The sequence below is a fragment of the Podarcis gaigeae genome (genome assembly GCF_964106915.1).
Source record: "Podarcis gaigeae genome assembly, chromosome: 6".
Classification (NCBI taxonomy): Eukaryota; Metazoa; Chordata; class Lepidosauria; order Squamata; family Lacertidae; genus Podarcis; species Podarcis gaigeae.
In genome coordinates this window covers 60,387,246-60,409,340 of record NC_139682.1, presented here as the reverse complement: position 1 = coordinate 60,409,340, position 22,095 = coordinate 60,387,246, and the positions used below count along the sequence as shown (strand labels likewise).

Here is a 22,095-nt window from a genome sequence, read left to right as displayed (position 1 = left end):
AACGGTAAAGGCACCCCTGACCATTAGGTCAAGGTAACCCAGTGTAAATTTCAGTGGAGCATCCTGGGTTCTATATCAAGCCGTCATACAATGATCTCAACATGTCTTGTTTCACTACATCACCTAAAAACTGTGCTCCCACTACAGTGAGTTTAAGAGATACAAAAAGATACTTGCATACACACTGTAAAGAATGAGAAGTCTTGTTAGCATTAGCAATTTTTTATTTTCCTTTTTCGTTGCATAGGAAATGCAGTACTTGCTTCCAGTAATCGTATTGTAATGTGAGAGGGTGGTAGCACTAATGGTTGAATACAAGAGTTAAACTAATCCACACCAGCTCAAAAACCTGCAGAGATTTAGTTGAAAAAAGAATGGATGCCCACAGTGATTCTCAACCAATTGCAAATTTTCACAGAACATAATAAAACTAAAATGATAACTCTGAGAGTCAATACAAGGATACTAGAGGCACAAGGGACCCGATTCATTAAAAAAGTAGAGACACAGGGGTATTAACACAGGGCTGAGGTTATTTTGCAGCAGATCTCTCACATGTCCATTTTGTTACACCAAAATGAAAAAGAATTTCTCAATATTTGAACAGAAGAAGAGCCTGCTGGATCAAGCCCAATGGCCCATCTAGTCCAGCATCCTGTTCCCACAGTGGCTAACCAGATGCCTATGGAAAACCAACAAGCCGGATTCAAGCGCAAGAGCCCTCTCCCCTCCTGTGGTTTCCAGCAACTGGTATTCAGAAGCACTGCTGCCTCCAAATGCCGAATCAGAGTATAGTCATCATGGACCTTTGATAGCCCCCTCCTCCATGAATTTGTCTAATCCTCTTTTAAAGCCATCTAGGTAGGTGGCCATCACTGCCTCCAGTGGGAACGAGTTGCACTGTGTCCATAAGTACTTTGATTGGCAGAACTGAGCAAGTGAGCCGGTGACTGTCTAATTGTGCAAAGAAGCCAACAGCAGGTCAATTGTGGGTATTCTCATTTGCTGAATGTTCCCACTAACACATTTTGCAAGCCTGCAAAGTGGCTGCAAAATCAGTTTCCTGCCTTCTTACAGTAGCAACAAAAGTGAAGGTACAGGTGGGAGACTGTCCACTCAAGACACTTTGCTCTAGTCAATATTTGTGCTCTCCAAGATCAGATTAGTAGAATGCCTTCTCTATATGGAATTGCCAAGCTCTTGCATTTATACTACAGATCATGATGATTCCTGGCTTCATCCTTTCTATCTTGGGGTAGTGGTGGGAGTTCACTGATTTGAGGCATTGCTGTAAATGAGGATGCAGGATGCAGGAATGAGTACATGAAATCTAGTGAAATACTGAATTAGAAGTATTCGCTCTAACATTGCTTTGCACTCGGAAAGATTATGAAGTACAAAACCTCTGCACAAAGTCTAGCAGATTATGCTATGGCCAAGAGAATTATCTTTTTGTTCAGCAGGACAGTAAAAATCCCTTATCTGTGCAAAGTGCAGAATAAGGATGCTCTCATCAACTTATTATCTTCTAGGGATCCTTCCCCTTGTCAAATGATGTGTATATTGAAGGTGTTCTGCCTCCTGATGGACATGAAATCAGGTGAACTCTTGGTAACAATAACATGCTAAAATTTGTTCTTGTCATGGGGACAGAGGAGGGGGACCTCAAATTTAGGGTAAGAATCATACAACAAAATCCTATGTTAATGCCTAGTGACTATTTATGAATCGGGCCCAAAGTTTATACAGACTTTTGAAGGAAAAAATTGCAACGGTGCATGAAACTAAATAGCCACATGAGGTTGGGTTTTTAAAAAGGTTCTTAAAAGTTTGTTTTAATATGAGGAGGTCTGATGTGAAGAAGGGTCAAGCATGGGTACCTGGTTTAAACACTGTCAACGAAGAAACCACTTTCAATGTCAGTTCCAAGTTGGAGAATTGTTCCTTACATTGAAATGATGTCTTATTTTTCTTCTGAGATAAGCTCTTAAGAGTTCTTATGGATGCTTCTAAGCAAAGGAAAAAATACCACCAGGCATGGATTTCTGATTTCAAACCCTATGCCTGCCCTTATTAATAAAAAAATTGCCCCCAACAAATAATACTGAATTTTAAGTTAAATGTATATATCCAAAATACTGAAAACACCCAAAATCAAGGAGAGAGAAAAAACAGAATTTGTGTTCTCAGTGAAATATCTTTAAACCTATCTGACAAGAACCAAGTCAGAAAAAAAGACTAACATAACTTTGAGTAATATTCATACAGCTCACTAAGCATTATGGAATAGCATGCATTAATATTGTACGGTTATTTTACATCACCTATATCAGAAGGTTCTGACAGACAGCGAAGGCTACTGGTGTAGAAAAAATCTTACTTCAGAAGAGCAATATAATACAGATTTCACAGGCACTACATTTTTAATATATCAGGTATTATGCTGGTTTTCTTATATTTCTTTCTGTCCTAAAGCTGGCATTTATAATAATGACCAAAAAGGCAAGGATTGAAGTAAACGGAAACTAGATACCAAAGTTGATATATTTCTTTTTTCAGATTTATATTAGTGCATAGTTCTCATGCAGATAAACACTGCTATGCATTTACATTGTTGGAAAGCAGAGTGAATTGAGCCCCAAGTTGTCACATTTTTGTAAATCATTTTGCCAGCCTGTAATAGCACCATGTAATGGATTTGCATTAAACATTAAATTGATTTCAGAATTGGTGACACAGTATTCACTACAGTTAAGTGCTATGGAATAGCTTCAATGTTACCTGCTATATATCAAAGCAATTTTCATCCCACTGCTTTTTTATTGGAAAAAATAAAAGGAAAATGTACTCGATACTAATTAGACTATTGCACAGCCTTGGACTTGATGGTGGCATAGCCGGGTTTTACTGTCAAACAGTAATACATGCATTGACTTCAAGACAAAATTGGCTTTGTAAGCTTGATTTAATGGAAACCTTGCCTGGTAGGCAGAGTTCACTTCATGAGACCTCCCCCAATAGATCTCATGAAAGATGAGTTTCTTTTAGGTGCCATTGAAGCTCTCCTTACATTTTCATGCCGGTCGTGGTTTGCAATGTTTGTTCTATGGAGGCCTTCTACCAAAGTAAAATCATTTTTTTAAAAAAGAAAGATATTTCCAGAGACACAATGTAAAGTATAATATTAAGTGACATTTTGTTTAAAAAGAAAAAAACACACAAGGAAAAATACCTGTTTTATGCCACGTATCTTGTTTTTTTGTCTTTTGTTTTGTGTGTGTATGTATGTATGTGTACAGTAAATGTTAACACTGTTACTACAAAGCTGCAAAATATACGGAACAAAAAGAAAACTGTGAAAGAAAACTAGGTAGAGGAATTTTACATATTCCTGTGGGCTGACTGAATACTGTGGGGGAAAAAGGTTCTATTCCTTCACTTTTCAACTCTTAAGAGAAGAGGGAGAGATCACCAAACAGCCAAGGTATACTCTCAGTGACTGACGTTAGATATCACTATATAACATGATTAATAAATACTTTATTGCAGGGGTGTGCAGAATGACAACAAGCTAAAGTCCTATTTTGAAAAGTGGTCAAAAGAATAGGAAACTACTAGTGGAGTCAATTCATAGAGAGCAGTGTTATTTTGCAGGGGGCGGACTGAGGAGGAAAATGGGAGCGGCAGCCGGTGTTGTGTATCTGGCGGTTTTAAAAGAAAGGATCAGAAAGAAAAGTTGTTTGCACAAAGAATAAAAAGCAATTTTGAAATGGGGAATGGACATGTGAATCTGATTCTGAAGTGTGACCCAGGATTATTTCTCTATTGTAGACTGCACACCCCATGCAGTTGTCTCTCCTCAGATCTCCATTCTCTGCTCTACTTTGAGGAATAAAACTCTGTTTGTTCTCCACACCTGAACAGATCTGAACTGCTGTGTTTCTGCATGATAATAAGATGAACCAAAATTTAATTTAGTGTCTTTAATACTTTACAACCCCTGTTGGTAAACACCCTTGACCGCCTACCTAATGTTTAAAGCCTTTAAAACAATTTGTTTTATGAGATTCCGATCAGAATTCCCTAACTTTACCATCTTCAAACTTAATACGATAAAACACCTTCAAAAATACAGCATATCTGCAATGTCCATTTACAATGGTTCTTCAGTAGCCTATACTTCTCAAGCATAGGAATATGCTATACTATTGAGATAAGGAGAGAGGAAAAAAAAATAACTGTATTTAAATACATACAAAAAGGAAACAGGAAAGTTTTCAACTTAAATCCAGTTCCCAGAGGGGGGAAAAGCAATTCTATGAATGCTGCCTTTATAACGAACAATCAGAAATTCCACTAAGCTAATTTGACAGAAATTTTCCTCATTTAAACAACATTACAAAAGTCCTGCATTATAAAATAGGGTAGAATAAATCAGTGTAATCAATAAAACTATACAACATACAAATTACATCGCTTCTGAGTGGGCAGATTTGATTCTCTCTCTCTTTGCGGCCATGACTACGGCATGCTCACTAAAAACAACTAACTGCCCAAACTATTGCTTAGTTTGCTTTGTTTTTGTTTTTTTTAAAAAAGGGTGCAATTTCGTTGTATATACAACCAATTTACTGGTTATACCTTGGCTTATAGCAAGGTTCTGACAAAATGTTTGTCTAGGCTTTTTTTCCCTTCACTGTGAAGCACTGAAAGCTGCTAATTTTTTTCTTTTTTATTTTTTTTTAGTGCACATATGTTTTAATAAAGTAATGCCCTGCTAAGTGCTATAGGGAAGGCAAAGGATGCTGGCTAGTGGATGTGATACCATAACACTAACAATCACACAATACAACGGAGCAAATGACTACTCAACCACTTATTTGACATATATGAAAATCCAAAACATTTTTTTCCTTAAATAGAGAATAACCAGTAAACAATTTTCAGAACTTGGAAGTTTTAAAAACGTGCATATAAAAATGGGCATTATATACTTTTTATTGAATGTGGATTGATTGCAATCTGCTAATAAAAATGGGTGTGGGATTTGAAGAAAAAGGGAGGTTTTTTTTTTTAAGGCTTGCTTGTGAAAGGAACAGTTGTAAAACAAAAATTGCTTGAAGCAGGGTTCAGCTTAGTGCTTCACAGTTTGACTGCTTCTCTAAGAAGAGCCCTTCCTGCGTGTGCATTCAAAAATCACAAAAAAGTACAAAGACAAACACCTAAAATACACTGCGTCAAGTGCAGCACCGACTTTGGTCAAATAAAAAAAAATTAAAGAAAAATTAAGAATTGCTAAGCTTTTCTTCTACATGATATAAGCAGGTATTGCATATTTTCATATATCTGGGAAAAAAACAAAAAACAAAACAAAAGGAAGACTCCAAATAAAATGTAAAATGCAGCAACATCAAAAATACTGATAATCTAGCATCTACAGATCTCAGAATAGCACTGCCACTGACCGTACAGGACAAGAAAACACTACCGCTATCTGTGGAACAACTAACATCCTACTGAATTCTAAGATGCTGAAACTGACAATGGCTGACATAAAAGTCACATTTACAAAAAAGTGTCTCCAAATGCTTGACTAGGGAAAAAACCCCTTTCAATATAGGAACATGTGCAACAATTCCACAAATAATCGCTATCCAGGGCAAGGCACATTGATATGGAATTTTTTTTTGTTTTTGTTTCGTGCAAATCAATAAAACAAAACAAAACAAAAAATTAGTTTCAGGGAAAAGATGAGGAGCAAAGTGTCTTCCCAAGAAATTCAGTTTACTTGATTGTATAGGACAGTAGTAGAAACCCTTCTGAAGGGCCGAACAAACATAGTTTAAAGGCAAGTGCCTGGATTAGGGATTACAATATTGTGTCTTAATGCACTCTACTTTACCCTACATTAACTATATAAAAATTAGTTACTAACACTAGAACATGCAGAGAATTTCTCTGATTAGCGAGACTCGCCAACCAGAACGTATATATATGTATAATATAGGAAACCTTCTTAAAGTTGCATGGGAAGCAAAGGGGTGCTCCGCTGTCTGGTAGGGGAAAAAAATCACTTGCATTTTTTTCCTGTTTTTTTTTTCCTTTTTCTTTTTTTTGTACATAAGATCAGGACATTTTGGGTCCAAACTTTTTTTCTTCTTCTCAGCAAGTGTCCTTGCTTTGAACTGGTATAAGATGTAGAATCAGCATTTTGCTTCTGTTTTGTTGCCTTTGCAGTTCAGAAAAAACCCAACGCCAGTTCAGGGACACAAAGGCGTTTTATTTTCTGGACAGCTTTCTCTTATTAGCTCAAGGGCCACAGTCCAACTCAGAGTGAAGCATACTTAAGGACATTTGTTTCAATGGGCTTAAGCACACCTAATTCCGTGTCTGGTTGCGGCCAAAGTATTTTGAGAAGTGATATACCCTATATTGCCGGAAACACATACGATTTTATCAGAATTGGCATAATCTATTATAGTGACTTTTAGCTTATAAAATTAACAGATATTATGATTTAATTTTAATTATGTGCTTTGATAACAGAAAATGATTAATTAGCATTTAATGTAGATAACATATTGTGGTAAAAGCACCATTAAATTTTGTATTTCTTTTTAAATTTCCTTCAGTTTTAAAGGGATACAAGTTTAACAATAAAAAACATAAAAAGCAAAAATAGCTCCCCCTTTTTTTTCTTGCAAGGCTGTTTTTTACCCCGATAATTTAGAGTCCTGGGGTGGTAGGACTTGGAAAACAAAAATAGAATTTTCAACAATCTCTATCTTACAAAGATATTTAGCTATCCAATGAAATTGCACTTTTCTCAATTCAAAATTTGATTTTTTGATTGATTCCTGTCAGTTTCTATCAAAACAGACCAACTTCCCCATTTCCGTGTGGATTTTATATCATGTTGAAAATCATCAAAAATGTTTCATGTAAGTGCAGCATTTAAACCCTTTTTTTCTTTTTCATGTGAACAGCAGTAGGTTGATATTTTATATTTCTCTGCAACTTGAGTGGAAATCAACCTGTTGATAATGCTCTTATGATTCATGTCACGTATCTAACTGCCGACTGTAAAATTAAAAACAAAACAAAACACCTGATATGTTACAGAAAAAAACATGCCCCATGTCTGTCCTGTAAGTTCTATATTGCAGAATTCAGCTACTACAAAAGTTATCATGTATGTGTGTTCCTCATGATCTCTCAAGAAGTCCCACACCTATATGGGAAATTAATCAGTGAAAATACTGTAAAACAGCTAGGCGCCATGTGGAAAGTGTTATAACAGCAAGTCAGTAAGCAGCCAGCAGGCTAGCTCTACTACCCAGTGTCCCTAATGCTTACACTACCAGTTGAAACACTTCAAAAATTATGAAGCCCAAACATTTCCAGCACCATATGAGAAATTACATCGGTCACTAAGGTGTTCTTTTGTTTTAAAAAAATCCCCTCCTCCCGCCCCCCCCCAAACAATGTTACGGCCCTTGTCAATCAACCATAACTTTTGCCGTTTCTGAATGCGAGCAGTTGCTTGCTGTCAATATCTGTTCATCTCCCCTTCCATGGATGCGAAGTAACTGCACTGTGTTGCTGCTGCTTCCATGTTACAGAGTTGGGAAGGGGTCGGGTGGTCTGTCTGGTGGGTGGTGGGAAGCTGTGAGTTTTATCCCAGGTACCAGGACTGCAAGAAGGAAACAAAAAAGAAAGGAAAGATTTTTTTTTAATTTTTAGTATTTATGCAATGCTTTCAGCAGAATCCCTCCCATGTTCATGGCTATGTGTAAAGAAACCTAGAAATTAACATTTGGCTATTTCTTGTGCCGAGGTACTAAACCAGTGAAATCACAAGACATTGCACCTCTCCTTATTCTTTTTACATGGAGATGACTGAACACTAAATAAGAAAATTGCAAATCATTACACAGATGTGACTGATGTGTGTATATTTGAACATATGGAAGAGACACAAGTTGTCATGAATGCTGCTCTATCTATGAACTGTCACTTAAATAATAAACCTGTAGGGCAGAGATTTTCAACATCTTTGGGTCCATGGCTCCCTTGACCAACTCCCTTCTTTCCATGCTACCCCTATGGGGCTCAGGAGCCCAGTTATGTCACCCCTTGTCTGCAGAGCCGGCAGGCCCTCACAGCTTTTTGAACGCCTTCCCTTGTGGAGTGTTCCCTTAGTCTCCTCTCCTCCCGCCTCTCCTTGGGAGTCCTCTGGGCAGCCGCTGCCGCTGCCCCTTGTCTCTGAGCTGCCCCCAAAGAGAGGTGCCTCTTCACACTGCCCCACAGCGGCCTGGGAAGCACCCCCTGGTCAGCCCCAGAGGCACCATTTGCCTAGGAAGCTTGTAGCCAGAGCTGCTGCAACAAACAGCTGTGCAAGCCTTTGGGAGGCAGAGCCGTGAGAGGGAATCAGAGGAAGAAGGAAAGAGGGACAGAGGGCAGTGTTGCCCATGTCACCCCTGACCATCATTCAAGGCACCCCAGGGTGCCACTGCAAACTGGTTGAAAACCACTGCTGTAGGGAGCCCAAAAGTAGGTTTAAGCAGTTGAGGAGGGAGGATAAAGCAGCAGTACAAGAAGCGTGTGGCTTTCTGCCACATAAAGATTTCAGGAGCTGCTTGGAACTTTAGAAATTCTGGCAATACAATGAGTATTATGAGCTACACATTCCATGAAACCATTAAGAAGACCATCTTGGATTAAAGTAATCTGAAGGTTGTGGCTAAACTTAGTTTACCTATACATTTCCCACAACTGAACCACACCCCTGGATTCCATTCATATGTGTTCAAACACAGTTGGATTCTCCTGAGACTTGGAAAATGGTGTTGTTGTTTTTTGCTGTATCAATCTCGGATCATGTGAAAATATTGTGCCATATACACGAAGGTCCAATTGCTAAAATGGAAAAAGGCTAAGATCTATGTTTTAAAATTGCCACGTCAAGGCTGCCTTTCTATTGTCAGTTCTGAATTGTGGCTATAACATGTAAAATGGATAACCAACATCACTGTCAGTTGCTATGAGGAACACAGCAGATGAACCCTGAAATAAGAGGCAATTGGATCAGCAAAAGTGCTGATACTTCTCTCTCTGGCCAAGTCTATGTTTGTAAATAAAGGTTAAACCTGGATAAAAGCTGTCTTCCATGAAATTAAACTAAAACGTATCATAGCACTCCATAAAATACAAAGCAATGGGCATAGATGTCTGTCATGTCAGACGGAGGTGAACCACAGCAGAAAAGGGGTTGGAAAGGTGAATTGTTTTATTTCCAATAGATTCAGAATACTGTTGCACACCACCCCAATCTCGGAGCGGTGTGATCGGGTTCCAGGTGCTTACTCAGGGTTTTGGTTACCTCAGAATGATGGACAGTAGAGTTGTGGTGCCTTTACGATGTATGGTTTATTTACAACATATATACAGTACAACCTGAACCTACGATGGAGGTGACTCATACCATTAACACCCCAAGAGGGTCTCCCATAGCCACAGCCTTGGATTCCAGCAGAAATCAAGCATGGTTCTGTCTCTCGGGATTCCCATCCAGCATCCTCCTGCTTTTATATACCTCAGCTCTGGCCATTGTCTTTCTAACTACTAGCCAGGCTTTAGAAGGACCTCAGGCATATGGCTAAGCCCCCACCCCCAAACTCACAACAATACATTTTGTGTTCTTCAGGCCTGATGGTTTACCTCACAAAAGCCACCAAATCAATGAAGGCGCGAGAAGAATCAAAACCCAATAAAAAGTTATTTGATTTTGAACCCTGGTAGTGTAAAATAACTAGATAAAGTCTTGTTACTGTCAGCTGAACAAGCAGGCAAAACACTAAAGGCCACCATGAGTTCAGTTATACGCAACTGTGACTTCTGTTATCCGTTTAAGCCATCCCTCCACGATCTTTCAAATACCATGATTCAAACATCCATGTGCTCATTTGGTTGCCAAAACTTCTTACATATGGAAGCAGGCTTGTGTTCACTTTTTGTCTCAGAAGTCAGCCCAACTGTGAAGAACATCTCAGTGCCATTGCTGTGTGTACTTAGTGGGAATTGGCACTGGTGCGGAGGAGGAGTGGGGCGGAATCACGCTGGTGTAATGCTTGAAACTAACTTTTGATTCTGTTTTTTAATATTGTTACCATTACCTATTACAATAGTATCCTCTCATTCTTCTATGGAGTTCTGAGTGGCTTACACAGAGCCTTTCCATTTTGTCTTTACAACCAGTTCTTTTTTCCCTTAAAAAATGTTTATGGGTACTCTCATTTTCCTATCCTTATCTCCTACTGAAATACTGCCCCTCAATGAGGCCAAACTTACATTCACAAAATGTTTAGGGGTGTGCGTACCCCTGCGTCCCTCGCAAGAAAAAGCACTGTTCACAACAACCCTGTGAGGTAGGCTAGGCCGTGATTAGGCCAGGATCACTGAAGTCTAACACCGCATCCACTATATGTAAAGATTTTCTGGCTGTCCAGCTTTAATAATTTGCACCTTTCTTTCTTTCTTTCTTTGACAGAAACAAAACACATTGCCCTTGCATCACTGGATTTTATGAGTGACATAATAAATAAAAAAAATTCAGCTAGGTGACACAAATCAAAGTGGTGCTTTTACTGTCCCTGTCATTTCTCAGACAAAATGAGCTTACACCAAAATACCCAGTATTATTAATATTTAAATTGCATATTAACAAAGAAAAGCAAAAATCCTGCTGGCTTTAAGATTACATGATTTTTAGCTTTGGCAGTATGTCACGGAGGCAAGTTAAATAAATATTGCTTTATTTAAAAATAAGTTGGCAAGAGAAACACAGTCAATTCAGATGACTAGTTTCCTTTTTCACCCCACTGGCTAATTCTTTGGTCTTTTTTCATCTCTCTCTCTCTCTCTCTCTCTCTCTCTCTCTCTCTCTCTCACACACACACACACACACACACACACACACTTTCACCATCTTTCTTTTCTGATTTCATGAGTCAGAGCTAGACTGATAGTAATTAAATGAAATAGTTTTTATATGTAACTTTTGTTCAAAAGGTTTTCCTGAAGGTTAAGGTGCCTAGGCTCATTATTTTATAAGCAGTGCTATTCACCAGATTAATATAGATTGGCTTTGATAAAATTACTCAAGTGAGTAAAGAATGGTACATTATTTACACAACTGAGTAAAGAGTTGTCATTAGGGCCACTAAGATGAGTGTTTACTAATAGTGCACTGATTCAAACATATAAATTCTATATATACTGACGACTTCTTGTATTCATTTCAATAAAATTTGCTCTCACGTTAAAACCAGAGCCTAGGTCTTGCTGTTCAGAAGGTTGGCGGTTCGAATCCCTGCGACAACTGAGCTCCCATTGCTCGGTCCCTGTTCCTGCCAACCTAGCAGTTTGAAAGCACGAATTGCAAATATGTAAATAGGTACTGTTCCGGCGGGAAGATAAACGGTGTTTCCGTGCGCTGCTCTGGTTCGCCAGAAGCGGCTTAGTCATGCTGGCCACATGACCCGGAAGCTGTACGCCGGCTCCCTCGGCCAGTAAAGTGAGATGAGCACCGCAACCCCAGAGCTGTCCGCGACTGGACCTAACCGTCAGGGGTCCCTTTACCTTTACCTTTAAGTGTTAGTACAGAACAGTAAAACCTGGATGGTGCGAAACATTACCCTGCACAGCACCCAAGTTTAGAATCATGATTCTAGGAGTAGCTAGCAAGAAGTCACATGTTTTAAATTGAGAGAAAGACCATTTGTCCCTAGTTGTTAGAGAAGCTATCACCAGGACCTGCCTATCAAGTTGATAAAGGCTTCCAATCCAACTTGGTAACACACCTAACATGACTGTTATTTTAAAAGCATTAAAAGTAGCATTCGTGTTACAGATTTACTGATTTATTGAAACAAGTCCCATGTAAAGTATGCAACTGACAGAGGCAAATAAGAAGTGTTAGGCTGAACTAATTTTTAAAGTAGTGATCAAGAACAATGTCTAGGTCTTAATTTATAGCATTTTGTTGTTGCTGCTGTTCTTCTGGTTGATGTTAACTGTCAGTTAGTAACCATCCCAAAATTACAGAGATTTGATTCAGACAGTCTGGATGCCTAGATGGTCTGTTTCACTTTGGGACATGCAGTAAAACGCTTGAAACTGTTTGCATTTTTTTCAGAATGCAGCTTGTGCATGGTATTTCTTTTAATAATACTCAGTGCACATTTTGGACAGCAGGGGGTGCACTTTTCCATGCCACTTCTTTCCTTTGCCACTCACTGCACAGGTTTTTTTTTGGGGGGGGGGGGATGGAATCTGCAGTGCTTCTGAACTCCTCTCAAAACGGGGTGGGTGGGTGGGGAAGTTTCTTCACCCATCTTACTATTCAGTGTGTGCCTTGCAGACAAGGTTACCCCAGAGCAGCTCTGTAATCCTTCACTGAAATAGGCTTTATTGATTGCTCTGGTCTATTGTTCCCTTTTCAAGTCCCCCAAGTTCAAGTTCATCCTGGTGTTACATCATGTCTGGTTGCTACGAGCAACCAGACAGACCCAGACGTGACTATCATTAGCAAGAAACACTCTGCTCTCCTCCCACCAACCTTCCAGTGGCTCTGACGTAGCAGGGCCACTGCAAACACATTGAAGTATTTATTCAGCCTAATTTATGACCTACCCAGCAAGCGAGACCCCCACTCCAAAACCCAATGCTGTTGTATATTTAATTAATCAGCCTCTCTCTGGCACTTGGGAAAGTTAGACAAAGGGCTAATTATTGTGTTGCACTCCCCACACTTTTTTTTTTTAACTGGGGTGGGATAGGGGGAGAGAAAGAGTTGAATATTTGCATGGGAAAGAAAACTTATACGAGGCTCATGCCAGTCGCACCCTCTCCCCATAAACACCTCTCTCCCACTCTCCTGCCCTGCTGACATTTCATGAAATACTTTAGCTGCTTAAGGGAATTAGGGAAAAAAAATCTGATGTGAATGTAACTCCTTCAGAGTTGGTATTCAGTAACACAAATCAACTCATGACATGTTTAAATTTAAATGCTAACCACACACTCTGAGAGTTACTTTAAAGGTTAGTTTTTAATCAATAGAAGTTGCTGACTCTGGAGTTTTGAACTGCGCACTGCAGCTCTTGTGCCTTTGTCTAAGCCTTAAGGCTTTCAAACTTTTTTTTTTTTTTAAAGATGATTTTAGCAATGATTTGCAGACAGTGCTGTTGTGTTCTTGAGGAGCAACATGTCAATAAAGGAATAGAGTTACCCTGCGCTGGGGGTGTCAATATGACTCCTGGAGGCACCACTCATGTCTGACACAATGGAAAGCTGATTAACTCTTTGCTGGCCAAACTGGACACTAAAAAATCATTTGCAGAGATGTTCAACACTCAACTGACTACCAACTGACTTTTTTTTCCGGAATAAGATGCCCCAGTACACTGTTTACAATGTCAGAAGTCTGCCTCCCTCTCCCCCAAGCATGCAACCACCCTTGATTATTATTTGTTTGCATTTCAAAGGCATTAAAGAGCATGTGCATTTACTGGATTCACAACAAATTCATAATGTCTCACAGAAAAAAAAAGTCCATAGGCTGTGGTTCTACTGTGGTAGCATTTTAAACTTCACCCTCCCTATTTCCACCACTCCGGGTGTGAGGGTAAAATATTTTGGATTGTGTTCGAATAGCAGCTAAACTATCTTTTCAACAAACTTTCAGCCTTACAATTGAAAGAAAATGTAAGCTTCAAAATAAAGGGGGTGTTTAAATGCACATGCTGCCACAAATATCCTCACATTTGGTCTGCGATTCACAGATCCGTCTAAGTAGTAACAAGAAGTATATGTGCTGGAAGAACTTTTTGGCATGTTGGGTAATATGCAATCAGAAATGCATTCAATATTTCAATTTTTTAAATATCTGGTCCTATATGGGATTCCCAGTGGTCTCTAGTGCAAGGAACTACTCAGGTCCACATCTGAACAGCTTCAGAAAATCTGCAGCATCAGAAATGCCCAGACCATTTACTGGGCCTGCATTAAAACTTCTCTCTTTTTTTGCCCATACCTGGGGCTACTACAATTCTGTGTTGTCCTAAAATGGATTTTACTGTCCTTCCTCCCATGCTCAAGGTGAAACATCAAGAAGAATTCTGCAGTCCAGTACAAGATCTCCACTTTCCTTTCTCCAGTCAAATGAAGAAGTAATCTCATCAGGTTGAAAAGTGCTGACTAAGGATTTAATAAAGTGCCTGCAGATGTGTGTCATCTCTAAGGTATTCAACTCATGTAATGCAAAACAGTTCCACACTGAATGTGCTTATAAAATTCCATTTAACCATTGCTGAGCTCTGTTTTAATGTCCTCAGAGGAGTATTATCACACTCCCCCCTCCCTAATTTACAGCACTATGAAAGTTGAGGCTCTATACTGCCAGTGTCCTAAAATCCTCACAGTAGTAAGGTTTTATGAACCATAAACAATATCTACTTGACTGAATCCTAAACAGGAAGTCTGAAATGGCAATTACATTGCTTTGAGAATGTCAGCCTATATCCAGGGCTAGCTGCGGAAGGGGACTTAAAAAAGAAAGAAAAGAAACCTCCTGGCAAGTCTTTCTTTGGGATTCAAAGAACATTGAAAAAACACCAGTCCTGGAGTTCAGAATATTTCAAAGAGAACAGAAACATTTATTCTCTAGTACACGTTTTGACTGTGCTAGCAGCACAGAAATAGGCCAAAAGGTTATTCAAATAATCTTTAAAACGCCTGTCTTTTTATTTTTGGCTCTGAAAATTTATATTTTCAAACCCAAACTAGCCCAGTTCCAAAGATTTCTATCTGTGTATCCCCCTAAATAATGACATATTAGACAAAACAAACAGAAGTGGTAACTGAAGGATAGAAGAAAGTAAAAAGAAGTCCTCAAGGGCAAAGTTTAATGCTGCGGAAGGAGGTTGTTAATGTGGAATCCAGAACTGGGTGTGACAAGTTGGCTTGCTTCTCAAAGCAAAATGGGTTATTTAAGGACATTAATACATTCAGAATGTTCTCTGACAAACTCCATAGGCTATATTTTATTTCCCCCAAATGCATTCATAACTAAAGCCTTTTATTGATTTACAAAAATTTCCCTTCTCTTCCAAAGAGATTGGGTGGCATACAGGGCATGTGCAATCCCCCCTCTCACCAACACAATTTCCCTTACAATAATTCTATGCAGTAGGTTAGGATGAGATACAAAGATTAGGCCAAGTCTCATTGCTATTATTAACTGTATTTATAGACAACATTTTCTCCAAGAAGTTCAAGGTGGCACACATAGTTCTCCCCATTTTATCCTCACAGCAATGTTGTGAGGTAGGTTTGGCTGATAGGCAGTGACTGGCCCTAAGTCACTCTGTGGTCTTCATGGCTGAATGGGAACTTACAACCCAGGTCTTAGTCCAGTAATATAACCTCTACTCCACATTGGCTTTAGGTTACCAGGGCCTTAGCTGAAGTGTTGACTTTAAAACATAAGGCTCTGAATGACTTGGAACTCAGGTACTTGAAGTAGAACCTCTTCCTATATAAACCTGCCCATGTATCAAGTTTCCAGTGGAGGCCCTTCCTGGGGTCCCACCCAAAGTAAGGTGTGATAAGCCAGGCCAGGGTCTTTCTGTGGTGGTGCACTGGCTGTGGATTTGACTGGTGTCATTGGGGGCTATCATTCTCTAGGACACGAACAAAGAACCTCTGGTCCAGGGCCAAATGAAGCCCTCTGGGCCTCTCGGTCTGGTCCTCCATATTCTAGCCCAGGCAATATCCCTTCCCACCCACCCTCTAACCAGGCTACAACCACCACAGGCTCTGCTTCACACTTTCCTTGAGTGTCTTTGTCTGACTGAAATGTGTCTTTTAACTCCATAATGTCTGTTGCTTGCCTGGATGGAGGAAAGAAAGAGAGTGATGTGTGAGTGTGAAGAAACTAGCCTACTGTACAAAAGGTACAGTTCACATTTGTTGTGCTGCCTATCTTTGCCTTTGGCTCTGTGCATTATTGACATGTAAGCCTTCAAAGGTTGCCCAGAAGGGAACATGACCTTTCGGTGAAAAAAGGCTCATCACCAGTGCCATAGAGGGAACTCTCTGGGACTGAATAGCCTGCAGAGTTCAGAGGACTGGAACACTTAAGTCTGTATGATTCTACCCTGGTTTTTTGATGGCCTCAACAACATTAATATAGTAGTTTAGAATGCTCATTTTTAAAGTATTAAGATATATCTGTACTATTAGAAGATACATCAGTATTATTGTCCTGACATTGCAGCTAAGATGCTAGGGCTATGAGGCAATAGACTACATAAGCCTTGAAGGTCTTTCAAAGCAATTGCTTCCTGGTTGTGAAATACCCTCACAACAGAGGTGAAGCTGGCGCCAACCTTAGTTATAAGCTCATCTTGTTCATTTATGGTGGAGATGACATTTGAAAAGGGGGGCTTTGTGGCACATCACAGCTGTCCCGGGGAAACCATGACACCCCATTTTTTCACGTGAAAGCACGATGGCCTTTTGGGGCACTGTGATATCGCCTCGAAAAAGTGCTTTTATCAGAGCCACGTTTGGGGGGGGGGCAATGCTCTCATGCAATAGTTGTGATCTTGCATGGAAATGCAACCCCAAAACATAGCGTCACATTTTTTTCACCTCAACATGTTGCTCAATTTATAGAAAAAGGGATATTGCTGATCAGCACTTATGAGGGACAACTTCACTGTAGTGAAGATTGGGCCGGCACTGATTGAGAGCATAGGAAAGTTAGGCTAAATCAAAATAAGTTGGCCTCGGCTTCATTCCAGGCTTGAAGGACACATGCATTCATATTATATTGTTGTCTTCTTATATGATTTTATGCTATTTTGATATATTGCTGATTTAAAGCTGTTGGTATTTTATTGTTTTATTTTATTTTGAAAGTTGACTCTGAATCTAACTTTGCTAGAAGGGAATGGTATGAATCTTTGAACACATTCATACATAGGTTTAAGCTGTGCTCAGGCATTCAGCTGAGTATGTGAGCTGCAAAACCAGGGATGGGGCACACATTGCAAGTCCCACACCCAACAACTCCAGGTGTGAAGACAAAGGTATGAAATGGGCTTTAAGGATGTTCAACTGAACACAATGACAAATGTTTAATTTTCATGGAGGATAAGGCTATCAGTGGCTATCAATGCCAATGGTTATTTCTTCCTCCACTGCTGGAAGCAGTATGCTTCTGAACACCAGTTTCTAGATACAGCAGAAGGGGAGAATGCCCCTGGTTGGGCACTGTGAGAATAGGATGCTGGACTAGATGGATGAATGGCCAGATCCAGCAAAAAGGGATGGAAGACCCCCATTTCCCTAAATAACAGTCTTGGTAGTATACAGTTGTGTACTTTGAACATCTTAAAAGAAAGAGGTGGAAATTTCCCCAAAGGCACAAAATTCTCAAAGCAAAATATACACATATTTTTGAAGGAAACTAAATGTAGTGAACTGTGTTGAACTTCATCCTATAGCTCTATAACAGGACTTCCTTCCAACAACTAAGGTTGAAAGCATATATAAAATAGAAAGAGAGTGCACTACACTGGAAAAGGGTTGTGAGCTCAGTTTTTATAGTAACATGTCTTTAGCACACCAGTTCACTGGTAATACTAATGCTGCCTTTCCCTTTTTTTCTGAATGGGAAGCAAAGTACCCCATTTCCAAGAGACTGAAGTGGCGCAACTTCTTCCTCTTTCAGGTGCCCCGCAATGGGGAGCTGTGTTTCTCAGTGGCAGCAGTCATGGAAAGCAGGTGCCCTCCAAAAACCTAGCACAAAATTAATCATGCAGCAATTCTTGCTGCTGGTTGCTAATCTACTGAGTAGTTCAGAAAGTTTCCTTTGTAACAATGCGTAAATCCAAGTCAAGGATCTTCTGTGTCTGAATTCTGAAAAATGAATTAAAGGTTGGTCGAACTGCAACACAGTTGCCTTTAGTCTAAATATAATATATAGAACCATCAGAGGGAAAGGGTTTGAATGTAATCCAAGCAAGCAAGACCGAGTGTCACTTTGAATACGGTGTATACATTAGGCAAAGGAATTTATGATATAAATTAGAGCTATGGGAAGAAAACTTTCACCTTTTTGCTATGAAAGAAAATGATCAAACCTTATACTTTTAAGATAAAGATTAAAATTCTTATGAGGAAAATCTCACATGCTTCTGCAGAAGAAAAGGAATAGTTGTGTTTATTGCCAAGTTTACTTTAAATTAATGGCCCAAACTTTCATGTCACACGTTCAAAGCCAGTCACAGTAATAGTTAACTTCAGAATTTTTAGGCGGAGGTGGTGAGAAGAAGGAAAAGAAAAAGAAAAAGTAGTCAAGCAAACAAGAGAAAGAAACAATCCTATTCTGGTTTTGTTATAGGACGGCATACTACATAGATCAGAGGCTTTGGGGGAAAAATACAAACCCCCACTGTACACAAAGCACAGGAAAATGTGAGGGGGAAAAGGGAAAAACTAAAAGCAGCTTAGGATGTGTTAACTCTGCCATTCTGTCAGCTTAAAGAGTATTTTATGCTTGATCAACAGCTCCCTTTTATTATGCTTTTCTTTCATTCATTCAAGACATCAAAGAAGTGAACCACCAGTGTACCTGATCTGCGGGAAGAACTAGTAAGGGTGTTCTAAAGAAACTGGGATATTGGGAGCCAGACACCCCTGCGGACAAGCTAGTTCAAAGGGAATATTTCAACAATGATTACATTTTGTAAATCTTTCCTCCTCCCCACGAAAGACAGCTTATTTCCTGCTTTGTCATGAAAAATAGATTGTACCCATTAAAGTGAGCCTGCACTATCAAAGTTACTTGAGAACTCAAGTACAGCAGCAAGGGGATTAAGTGGAAAGAAAGATGAAATCTTTCAGAGACTTCCAAAGTGTTGCTTACGAGCTGTTGTTAGTCATAAGGTTTTTCTTACTGGAATACAAGCACTCTGCCTCCATCTACTTGCAGGACGTCTAAAACACAGATGAAAAGTCGGGATATGCTTGCATTCTAAATGGTATGAGATTAATGCACTAAAAATCTCATGCCCTTAATTTAAACTACAGAACCGCAGACTGAGTCTTTTCAGAGCCTCCACTTAATTGGCAAACTATACAGGGATTTCATGCAGGTGCACAGGCCCTGGCAAGGGGGACGGACGGACACACACACACTTTTTTTTCTTCTTCACCCGCTACATAGAAAGTTATTGGCAAGCTTTTGTTTGATGAAGAGCATAACTTTAAAAGTAATAAGAAAAGGTCTCATTGAAATAGAGGAGCCTTCTGTGTGCATTGTTGAATGGTGCACAGCGCTCCTCTGAATGCGCTGGTGGTATAGGACCAGCATGACTATGTATGGTGGACCAGATAATCATATATAAAGGACCACTGATCTGGGCTGTGCCAAGTGTCAATCTGTCTTATGACACTCAGCCTGCAACTGCGCTCCTTTTCAATATGGTAAGTTTAGTAGTAACCAAGACTTGCTTTGAATTGCAGAACTGAGAGCACATGTCAGTGCACAGTACGTTCCTTCACTGTAAGAGTTCAGTCACACTGTACATGGCAGTTTTGTTTTGCCATATATACACATACATCCACACACATGCTTTGGTTACATGCCAGGGAATCCTCCTCCCCAGCCCATCACCTCTTTCTGAGTGTTTGGAAATGTGTCTCCTCTTCACACTTTGTGTGTTTTTATGGAAGTCTGGGATATAAAACTACACCCCCCCGGCTCTGTTAACAACCTCTTTTGCAAGGAGGCTGTACTCAGAGCAAAATGGTTTCCCGCTGCACCCAGCAATACTTTCTGTCCAGTTCCATTGGAATGCATTTAAAAGTTCAAGTTCAAATTTAAACTAAATAAAATGCTCCTTGGGAGCCTAGAGCCAGCCTTCATTTACATGTGATCTCTCTGAACTTCTCTTGTGCTAGCTTGCTCTGTTTCCAGGGCCCACCAAAGGAATGTTCTGCAGTTACAGCCTGCAGTGCTTTCTCAGGCATTTGAGACCCAGAGGCACAAATTTCAAGCTCCAGTATTAAAAGTTTCCACATAACCAAGAGAAGAGGAAGGAAGGAGGTAGAACAATATATCCTTAATTATTTGCATATAGCATTACAGTTAAAATATTACACTTTTTTTTAAAGGAACATAACTTATCCTAACAGCCCCAGTGTTATAACAACCAGCTTGTACTTTCACCACAGTCTAACCCTTTGTTCTTCATTGCACTTTCCGCTTTTGTTAGTTTTGCAAAATCCTTTGTTAGCAAGCTCTCAAGACTGTACTTGCAGTTTTATTCAGTTTGAACCAAAGGCTGGGCTCCCAAAGCAAGTTATCTACAAACAGACTTTTTTTAAAAAAAACACACACTATGCATCTTAGGAGTGCAACAAGGAAAAAATGTCTAAATACAGCTATTATTATTTCACAAACAAGTGGTCGGTACACATCAATAAACTATTGTGTTTAGACATGTGATGAGACATATCAGAATGTTGCCTATTTTTCTTTAGTTCTGTACCCATGAATAGGAAAAAATCCTCAAGGCCCATTTTTGGGACCCTAGGGAGAGTTGAAGTATAAGAGAAAACAAACAGCAGTTCTCAAAATAGATGTTTTTGCAAAATAAAATAAAATAAATATCTAGCATTTTGTCAAAATCAGCAGTTTTGCTGTAGGTACAGAATAAGGGTTATCACCTTCACTGAAGGAAGGAAATGGTGTTATACCCAAGATGACATTGATGTGGAGCTATGTAGATTTAATTGGATGTGCAAACATACATATCTCTCTCTCTCTCTCTCTCACACACACACACACACACACACACAGTGTCCCTCTCAAAGAAATAGGCAGTCAACAGGATGCACCAATGACTAAGTGGCTAAAGCCTGTCATTTTTAGCTATACTACCTAAAATGCTTTAGAGCTTCCAAAACGGTGGTCCATGGACCATCAGTAATCCATAAGCTTCATTCAGCTGGTCTGCGGCATGTCCATATTAAAAATTCATATTGATTTTTAATTGCTTCATTGTTGTTGTTGTTGTTGTTGTTGTTACACACACCACAACAACAACCACCACCCATCTTCCAACATAGTGCATTATAACTGCTGCAGCAGGCAGAAAAAAATTATTACCGTAAGTGATCTGCCAAGACTCTTACTGCTTGGTAACACATTTCCATGGTAGAAGGGGCATTCCTCTGTGGCCAAAGTGTTAATGGAGCAACTGCTTGTGTTAAATAATGTTTAATTTGCATGCGAAAGGGTGGAATTCAGACTATAATTCCCTTTGACACACACCCTGCCCCTATAAAGCTACTTCTGCTTTATTTGACTGCTTCTAGTTGGACCAAGGTCATGATATTAGTCCAATCTTGTACAGTTTCTGGGTCTAACTCCCCCCCCCCCCCCCCGGTCTGCCTAGATAGTGGCAATATGCGGAGCTTTCAGGGTCAAAGGAAGCCACATCTCACATTACACTGCAGTGACTTTCTGGTCTGGATAGAAATGTCTAGAGGAGTCCACCAGAGCTGTCCTTGGTTATCAAAGGACACTGTGTAGTGAAGATCCTGGAACAACATGAAAAACGTAGGCAGTATTGAGGGGCAGGATCTGGAGAGTCATCCAAAAAGGACAATTAAAGTCAAGGGCAATTCATAACAGACATTTAACTGAACACCCCCTCCCCAAAAGTTAAGACTGACCATTGTCCATTATTAGAGCTGTCATACAATTAAAGAAATCTTAGGATATTTAGTAGGTTAAGCTTCACTCAGTTAATTATTAATCTATTAAATCTGCATATTAATAAAGTAAACAGTCTGGGGAGGAGAAGCAGCATCCATTTCTCTGCTTTTAGGTGATACACATACAACATCCCATTAGCTGCAATTCTTTTAAGTAATTTTACAGAAAGCACTCAACAATTTGTTAAAAATAAAACCTGCTGCAAAATAAATCAGTCAAAAGGTTTCTTAACTGATAAT

At 39.5% G+C, this 22,095-nt stretch overlaps 1 protein-coding gene across 18 annotated transcripts in view; it reads right to left on the bottom strand.

Annotated features, from left to right (window-relative positions):
- Nucleotides 1-203: 203 nt before the first annotated feature.
- NFIA (nuclear factor I A) overlaps nt 204-22,095 on the bottom strand; it is a 412,993-nt gene continuing 391,101 nt past the window's right edge. For all 18 annotated transcript variants that reach the window (XM_083742770.1, XM_083742775.1, XM_083742766.1 and 15 more), the window contains one exon: nt 204-7,693. In XM_083742770.1, coding sequence (XP_083598896.1) covers nt 7,617-7,693 — 77 coding nt within the window. In that variant the 3' untranslated portion in view covers nt 204-7,616. The remainder of the gene's footprint in view (nt 7,694-22,095) is intronic.